At 39.2% G+C, this 10,003-nt stretch overlaps 1 protein-coding gene across 1 annotated transcript; it reads right to left on the minus strand.

Annotated features, from left to right (window-relative positions):
- Window positions 1–2,325: 2,325 nt before the first annotated feature.
- Window positions 2,326–3,255, minus strand: LOC134405881 (olfactory receptor 6X1-like). The gene has a single exon (XM_063137137.1). It carries the CDS (start codon window positions 3,253–3,255, stop codon window positions 2,326–2,328), a length of 930 nt encoding a protein of 309 aa, XP_062993207.1.
- Between the last annotated feature and the right edge of the window lie 6,748 nt (window positions 3,256–10,003).

Below are 10,003 nucleotides of genomic sequence, written 5' to 3' on the forward strand. Positions count from 1 at the left end.
CCTACCCACCCACATATGTAGCTTGGAAAACTATTGCCTAGACAACAGATTTATGACTGCATTGAGAAGAAGACCAAAACAATCATCAACAACATGACCCATCAACAATCCATAAAAGCTCATACCTTCTTAACAATATTCACACCTGTAATGGAGACAACATTCACTCTCAATGGTCTAGATATCAGTTTTGTTCATTATGGTTGTGTATCCTACTGGTGTCTTTGTTAATACCTCCACAAAGGATTTCCTCCTCAAAGGATTTCCCAAGATGCCCTGAAAGACTTTGCAGGTCTCCCTATGCCAATTAAGATAACTAATTCACCCTGAGCAAGGTGATTTTTCTTCAAAGGTATTTGTTATATGCAGATTCTCTTTCTGATTTTGTATTGAATAAAAAAGAGTTTTAAGGGCACACCCCCAAATCACATATAAATATAAACTTTTTATTTATTTAATGATAAAGCATAAATTATTAAGTGGGGAGGGGAGGATATAAAGTTGCCTTTTCCTAATAAATTTAATTCCAAGATTTATAAACAACTAACATCTCTCTATAAACATTTCTGATTCACAAGATGGCTCTTTGAAAAATATGTTAATTCTCTGTTCCTTCCAATCATTCAGGTATCATTGGAATAGTGTCTGTTTTCCAATAGGTGGCAATATAGATGTTTTCCCCAGCTAGTAATATAAGTACTAATTGTATGTCCACAAATCGGGGGAGAATCTCTGGTGGGACTAACCCTACTTCCTATGGGCTCATCTACATCAAGCAGGATATTCCACTATGAAAGCGGTATGAAAGCATTATATAAAAGTCAGGAGCCACACAACTGCTTTATAGCAAAATTGAAGTGCACTGACAGCTGTTGGGGCCCATTGACACATGCCATATACCGCTTTCATACCACTTTCATAGTGCTATATCCTGCTTGGTGTAGATGTGTCATGGGCCCCAACAGTTGTCAGTGCACTTCAGTACCAGTACAAAGCTGTAGTGTAGATCCTGCAGTGCACTTCAATACCACTATAAAGCAGTTGTGTGGCTCCTGCCTTTTATATACTGCTTTCATACCACTTTCATAGTGGAATGTCCTGCTTGATGTAGATGAGCCCTATGTTCTTCCAGGTCAATGTAGCCAAGGTGGGACATGAGGAGGATCACTTTTTCTGTGTTCATTCTTCATGCATCATTTCAGTTATACCTGCCATTGATAGCAACAGGATGGAAATTAATTATAACAGTAGCACTTAGCCCATTTGGAGACATGTTGGGAGGACTAGAAGTCTTTGAATCCTACAGTTCCAAGATTGCCCCTGGCTTGCTCCCAGCCAGCTTTTGAGACTAAAAGTAAACTGAAAACCTTTAAATTTGTAAATTGTGGACTATCGATTAGATCTGGATTTACTCATACTTAAGGTAGACTCATTGAAACTGATGCCATTTAAATTAGTCATGCTTTCAATGAGTCTAATCTATATATGAGTAAACCTGGGTCCAGCCCATTATCTGTCAAATTATAATCATTTTTATCACTAAGTAATAATGGAATTCTACCACAGATCTCTGGTATGCTGAAATAAATGATATTTAATCTATTTAATCTACCAGTTTTAAAATCTCTTCACTGGCTGCCAATTAGTTTCCAGGTGAAATATAAAGTGTTGGTTATCAACTTTAAAGCCCTACATGGTTTGGGTCCAGGCTACCTGCCGGATTGCCTTCTCCCGTACAATCCACCCCACATACTCAGGTCCTCTGGGAAGAATCTACTTCAGTCAGTCAAAGTTAGGCTGATGGGTATTACCCAGAGGATCTTCTTTTCTGCTTCTCCCAGACTGTGGAATGGCCTGCTGGAGGAGATTCATCAACTTGTCAGTCTATTAGCATTCAAGAAAACTATCAAGACTGATCTCTTCCAACAGGCCTATCCAGGGAGATTTTAGGATGTTTTAAGGATGTTTTAAGGATGTTTTAACAATGTATATTATATTCTTAATTCAGTTTTATGTATTTTATATTTACTGTTTTTCCCCACCTCGATCAAATGGAGAGGCGGGTAAGAAATTGTTGTTGTTGTTGTTGTTGTTGTTGTTGTTGTTGTTGTTATTATTATTATTATTATTATTATTATTTGGAATTAAATACCACTGTTTTTTCTCCTCCACCCCCTGATCTCATTTTAAGTCCCCCTTCTTTTTCCAAAGTACGACTAAGATTAAATTGTCCAAGGAAGAAAATGGCTCATTATATTAGATGTAATCAACTAAACATTTGGGAGGTGTAAAGCCACTATTTAGCCCAAAATATTGTGGGAAGGGCTAGAAAAGTAGCTTTCGTCTCACTGCTTTCTGAATGGCTACTTTGAACTCTTTATTCCGTATTGTGTAGATGAAAGGGTTTAACATAGGGATGAAACTTGTGCGCACGAGAGATACAACCTTGTTGACTCTTGTGTCACCATGGGTTGAAGGTTGCAAGTACATAAACATATCTGCCATGTAGAAGATGATAACAACTGTGAGATGGGAGGCACAGGTGAAAAATGCCTTCGATCGCCCAGAAGCACAAGGGATCTGAATTATGGTGGCTATAATGTAGATATATGAAATCAGTGAAAGCCCAAAGGAACCCCACATGAAAGTAGCCCCATAGATGAGACCTATAAGTTCCATCAAAGTTGTATCAGCACAGGCCAATTTCAAAAGAGGACCAATATCACAGAAGAAGTGGTCAATGACGTTGTGTCCACAATATGGGTAATTCCACACAACAACTGACTGAGAGAAGATGATGACAAATCCACCGACCCAAGCCAGGAAGGCCAGATGGACACAGAACCTATTGGTCATGATGGTTTTATATAGCAAAGGTTTGCAAATGGCTACATAGCGGTCAAAAGACATGATGGAGAGGGTGATGAATTCAACAGCTCCCATTGCAAAGACCATGAAAAGCTGTGCCATGCAACATGCAAAGCAGATGGATTTTTGTCCTGAGAAGATATTTGTCAACATCTTTGGTACTTCTGCTGTTGTGGAACAGATTTCTGCCATGGAGAAATTGATGAGGAAAAAGTACATTGGAGTATGAAGTTTGGGTTCTATGAAAACCACTGTGATTATTAAACTGTGTCCTATCAGGGATAGAAGATACATCAGTAGAAGCATGGTATAAAAGGCCGTCTTCAGACCATGAAATTCAGGAAGTCCCAGAAGAATAAACTCAGTGACAAATGTAATGTTGGCCATTTCCATCCTTCCTTGATTCCTGCAATAAAAAAACCAACACAATTGGACATGTGAGCAGACAAAACAAACAAACAAACAAAAATGTGGGTAAAAAGGGGTTGTGGATAAATTTTGAGTTTTGGATAACTCAAAATTTTGAAAGTTCATGATGTGTCTTAAACACATCACGAACTTCTGAAAAAATGCATTTTTGGGGGGGTGATCAAAATAATAAGGTTGTGCTTTCTATATGCATAGAGGACTCCCAAATTAAGCATAAATAATAATAATATAAAATAATAATAAAATTATTTCTTACACACCCCTCCATTTGATCGAGGAAGGGCAACAATAAATATAAAATACATAAAACTGAATTTGTTAAAACATCCCAAAAACATTCCAAAACATCCTAAAAAACCCAAAAAACCCTGGATAGGTCTGCCGGAAGAGATCAGTCTTGATAGCTTTCTTGAATGCTTATAGACTGTCAAGTTGATGAGTCTCTTCCGGCAGGGCAGTCCACAGTCTGGGAGCAAATAATTATTATTATTTAAAATCATTTTAAATAGTTTTTAAAATAAAAATAAAACAAAATAAATGCCTCAGAAGGTGAGCTTTAAGTATCCATGTAGTAGTAGTAACAAAGCTTTATTGTTCCAACCTATGGTTACAACAAGCACAATAAAAACAATACCAAAACAAATCATCCATACAAGGTCAGAAATTTTGCTCTATACATTTGAGCTGCAAGGATCCCTACCATTAGGCAGAAGGAGGCAGCTGCCTCAAGCAGCTATTTATGGTTTCGTGAATGAGCTGAGCAGCAAATTGTTCTTCATTTTACTTGGTATTGTTTTATAGAATTATAGAATAGCAGAGTTGGAAGGGGCCTACAGGGCCATCGAGTCCAACCCCCTGCTCAATGCAGGAATCCACCCTAAAGCATCCCTGACAGATGGTTGTCCAGCTGCCTCTTGAAGGCCTCTAGTGTGGGAGTTTCATTTAGGGAGACAGAATAGACTTTGTGTGGAAGGCGAGCGTCTTGTCATGGTAGGGGACACTTATTGCTCTGCCTCTGGCAATGTCTTGGGGATGACCCTGATGTTGAGAGAGCAAGAGAAACAAAGAGAATCCTGGAGACAGAGAAGAAGATGGAATTATCTTGCACAATGACTTAACAGCTTGTCCTGTGCATCCTGGAGGAGATTATTTGGTTGCTTGGGAAGCTCTTCTCTATGATGAGATCTCCTCTGTATTCCGGATGTAGCTGCAGCCTATCTCATTGGCTTATCAATGGCTACACATCATGATGGCTGCATGCTACCATCATTGTTCCACATGGATTAGGACAAAATTTATGGTATAACTGCATGTATATGTGTCGAAAGTCTAATTTAGAATGTAATTAAGGAGTATTGAGAACTTAGGGACTTAACATGAGTGATAACAGGATCACTGCCCTATTTGACATTCTGGCTAGTCAGCCCATGCCCTTATCTAAGATAAATAGTAGCCGTTTATCCCTGAGTTACATAGTTAGTATCTTTTACAGTTTAAACAGTCCTCCTGAGGATAATACAGAAAAAGAGATTCTACATTTTTTTAGATAAACGAATATTGACGACGATACAGGTCAGTCTTTGATATGTATGTGTCTGTGGGAGAGCAGAGAACTAGGAGAAACTGACAGCTAAGAACTATTTATTAAGGGGAGCTTTTTTTGTTTGGCGAGTAGATAACCTATGGGCCGGGGAGTTATGGTTGTACGTAAGCTTACACAGCACATTAAAAGTATTGGAGTTATATTATAGGCTCCCTGGGTTCATGGCAGTGGAATCCTTTGAGAAAGATAGGTCGATTAAAAACTGATCGCTGAATGAGTGTATGAGTGTTGCTTGTATGAGTGTGGTTCTTTGTTTCTGTTGTATATTGAAGATAATATTTAAAAGGTATATCTATTTTAAAGAGATGTTTTCTGATAGATTGGATGATTTGTTTGCAGCTCCTGATGAAGGACCTAAGGGCCCGAAATGTTGAGCTGTGTACGCGTTAATCTGTCTTATTTGAATTTACATATCATTTTTTGTTGAAGAAATCATTATTAAATATTTTAAACCTTACTTAGTACCAGAGTACACATCTCCCTTTTTCTTCTATTCTGACTGGATTCACCAGGAGTCTATTTAAGGAGTCTATTTAAGGAGTCTATTCTACCATTACATTCAACACACATTCAATCTGTATCCAAACCTATTGTGGCACTCTAGATTGTAAATATGAAGAAACTGTGGGGCTGTGTACACTGCCGTTGTTGATCCCTCTACCCTTGACATTCCCACATTGAGCAGGAATGTAATTGTCTACACTCCTGTAAATGGATTGTAGACATGTTCAGCTCAACGCTGTGACCAGGAACCTGGGGAAACCTGTCTTTGCTGAGCCACATGCAGTTACAAAACTTCTTCAGACCTTCATGTTCAGTGGGAGTTGGTCAAGCTCTAGCCAATGCATGACCTAGATCCTCCATCCCTATACTTACAAGGTAGAATCACTAACTATTGATTTCTTCAGTAAGTTTATAGACTGGTCGACTATATCTAAAAAGACATCTCAAAGTGGTTTGGAACATTAAAAAATCCAAATCCAAAATATGCACGGGTAAAACATTTATAAAACAGAAAATCCAAAATGTCACATAAAAACATTAAAAAATAAAAATAAATAAAAAACAAACAAAAACCACACATTGACCCTGTTCAGACAACACACTAAGCATTTTGAGCGAAACATTATGGCTTCGTGTGTCACGTGAAAAATAACTTAACATGTCTTGTGAACCGTTCCTTACTATAAGAACATAAGCAGTACCATGCTGGATCAGACCAAGAGTCCATCTAGTCCAGCACTCTGTTCACACAGTGGCCAACCAGCCATTGGCCAGGGATGAACAAGCAAGCCATGGTGCAACAGCACCCTCCCACCCATGTTCCCCAGCAACTGGTGCACACAGGCTTACTGCCTCGGATACTGGAGGTAGCAGATAACCATCAGGGCTAATAGCCGTTGATAGCCTTCTCCTCCAGGAATTTACCCAACCCTTTTAAAGGAGGGTACATAACCACTGTTTAAACATGCTTACTAATAATTTGCTGCAAATGGGTTAGTGGCCTAAGAATGGCTTAGGCCTTATCTAGACCTAAGGTTTATCCCGGGATCATCCCTGTTCATGTAAATGACAAACAGAGTATCCTGGGAGCAGGCAGGGATGACCCTGGGATGATCCCGGGATAAACCTTAGGTCTAGCTAAGGCCACACTGTGTTGTCGAAACAGGCCCCATCTCTGTTAGAACATTTCAAAGTAGGTAGAACTATCAGTCAGACCGACTAGCCTAACTTATGTAGTTGTATTGAAATGTTGTTTTGAGTTGGGTCAGCTCACTAATTTCTATCTATATTTATATCTAGGTCTGTATCTGTATAATTTTTGTAAAGCAATTTGTGTAAAAATTTGCACAAACTTCAGCCATAATTTGCTGAAATTACACAAATTACAGCCTCAGTTTGCACAAATTACAGCTAAATGTGTGCAAATTAAGTTTGAAATTTGTTTGATGTGTGCAAATTGCTTTAAACAAAACAAAAACAAAAAGAACCCACCCATACACATACACGCAAAATACAACCAGAAATTTGCAAGCTGGTCCAGCTCATTGGTAAAGAACAAGACAAAGTCCAGGGAGGTGAGCTGCCTAAAGCCTGCCTGGTTTTGTCCCATGGATAGATTGCTCTGACATCCTTAGTGACAACTAGAGGCTAAAATTCTTTCACTATTCAGAGTCAATAACTGAGGTTCCCTCTTACCTTGATGGCAGCATTCACACATATATCCCTGAGACAATGGAAACTCAGGCCATAGCTAGACCTAAGGTTTATCCCTGGATCGTCCAGGGGTCAAACCTGTTCATCTAGGTGACACACAGGGGATCCAGTGCTCAGGCAGGGGCGAACCCTGGATGATCCCAGGATAAACCTTGGGTCTAGCTGTGGCCTCAGAAAGGACCTTGATATAACTTTTGTTCTTCAGGTTTGTGGAAGCTGAGCTCATTATCCTGCTTTTCCTATGTGGCCACTTTGCTAACAGCTCAAGGACTTCACAGAATGGATGTTAAAACTCTCCCCATGCCAATTAATTAATATAGAGGGTTTTGTAAACTGCTCAGAGAGGTTTGGTTATGAGGAAATATTGCTAGTCAGTCAATTTATTGTGTTACAAGCAGTTAGCCATTATACACAAGTTATAAAAGAGAACAGTTTTCAATAAAATTAATTGAGCATCATAAAAGGGGTCACTACCCAAACCCTTCAGGCATTGTGTAGAACGTATCTGCATAGACTTAGCTAAAAATTTCGACACTCTAAAAGAAACAATTTTTTTTTGCATCTGATAACAAATGACAAACTTTAGCATGTGATGAGGATGCGATATTAGCGATATTAGCAAAGGAGCGATATTAGCAAAGGAGAAATGTATATATTTCTAAGATAATTATACATAGGACATTCAAGCAAAACATGAATTAAGTCTTCGATAGAGACTGCGTTACATCCACATACTCTATCTTTAATTGGTAATCTCTTATATCGTCCTAGCTAAACTGCTAAAGGGAGAACATTTAGTCTTGCCTGTGTAAAGATTATCCTCAATATGAGGAAATATAGAAATGTTATAAATAACAATAACAATAACAGCAATAATAATGCCAGTGCTATACCTCCCAGCATGCCTTTGGCAGACCACAGGTACCCACATCCTCTGAGAGATGCTTCCCTCCTCTCATTTCCAATTCTGCTCTTGGATAGAGGATTGAGGAGTAGTATTGTGAAGGAGGGGAAGTAAGCAGCTGTCAGTGGACATGCCCAGCTCCAGCCAAGTCTCGCTAGGACTGCCCCAGCCTGCACGTCTTGCCCACCAAGTGCTCCATCAGGAGCCTATACTGGCCCACCTACTTGCTCCCTTCGTTGGACCTATTTCTGGGCATGTACAGAGTGCTTCCTCTTCCTCCCTCCCTCTTATGGGGGAAAGCTGTGCATGTGCTTCCCCCAGTTTCTGAGCGATATCAGGATGGGGTGCCTTTGAGCATGTCCAGAGTTCAGCCTCTCAAAGTCATGCTGTTGCATCTAGTTATGATTTTAAAACCACACATGGCAGGTGGGAGGAGTCACCACAAATGGATGCAGACCACTTATGTAGGTTGTTTCATTTTATGTTGAATTGGGTTGATTTCTTGAGAATCACCATGGTCACCAAAGGCTGATAAGTCTAGCCTCCCACCCAAGGCATACTAGGACCTAAAACCCCAAAATTCATGTTCTTAGATTTTCTGGTACATTGTACAGCCAGACATATTACCGTGTCAAATTTCAAATTTCTAACTCATCTGGAAGCGGGTAAACATTTCTGAACATACATGATACACACACACACAATTCCCACTTTATAGGTAGAGATATACATATTACTGCCCATTCACTGAAGCTCTCTGGGCAGCACATGTTCAAAGGTTAAAATAATAATCATCAGCATTTGCCTATTACAGAAAATGGCACTATTAATTACTGATACAATGTTGTTTTAAATCTGGAATGCCCAAAGGTGCATAACATCACATTGCATCCATGAATAATGTCCTTGTCTTGTCCATTAAGGAAAATGCATGAAAACTTTTTTTCCATTTACTATTTATTTATTTATTTATTTATTTATTTATTTGTTTATTTATGACATTTCTGTACTACCTAATTGCTAAAGCTCTACAAATTATTATTACTACCGATCTTTGTCAAAGTGTCCTCTTTATCTAAGGTGTACTTTTTATCTAAGATGTATAAATCAGTGATTTCTAGTTGACTAGCCTGCCAAATGAAGAACTCTAGCTTGATGGAACTCAGCAAATTGAAAATCTTTGGCAATCCATATAAAGCAGAATCATGAAAACTTCAGTGGGTAAGGGGATGTTTGAAACATCTTGAAGGAGACTTTCATCTCCCCTTCAGCCACTACCTAATGAATGCCATCATTTTTTTTAAAGGAAATCCTTCTTCCGAATTTAAATATGTGGGCCATGACAGTGATCAGGATTTCAGGATTAAGTGTTGCACTGTGTCCCTGTTCAAACTGACCTTAACATTCTTGCTGCTGTTTTCTCTCTCTTGGAATCTTTTAATCATCTGTCAACCAACAAGGACTAGATGATCTCTGAGGTCCCTTCCAACTCTATCATTCTATGATTGCACTCCCAGAGAGCAAAGGAGAGCTGAAGGCAGATCTGGGGGAGGGGAAAAAAGGTAACAAAGGAAGAAGTCTAAAATGTTTCCTGCTGAATGAGCCACTCAGGACCCAAAAGCTGAATAATGAATTATCTCCTCTTGTTATTTTTTCAAATCACTATAATTTACTTGCCTGGGGACAAAGCTACAAAGATTTCCAGGCGGCAGCATAAAGTAGTCAATATGGAAGCCTGACAGCATTTATATATGACCTCCTGTGGCATTGAGCACTGAAATATTGACAAGAGATAGTCAGGACTCTGTCTTTTATGATGCAATACCCCCTTCCCCCCCCATAACATCCATACTTGGAGTTTTTGCCATCTCAGCCAAAAGTCAAGATATCCAGTTTAGTCACGTTGTTCTTCCGGATGGTCAAAGGAAGATCTGTGCCTAGAGACCAAATCTGCCACCAGGATGTGGCTTCTGTGCCAGCTT

This window comes from Elgaria multicarinata, chromosome 11, assembly GCF_023053635.1.
Source record: "Elgaria multicarinata webbii isolate HBS135686 ecotype San Diego chromosome 11, rElgMul1.1.pri, whole genome shotgun sequence".
Lineage (NCBI taxonomy): Eukaryota > Metazoa > Chordata > Lepidosauria > Squamata > Anguidae > Elgaria > Elgaria multicarinata.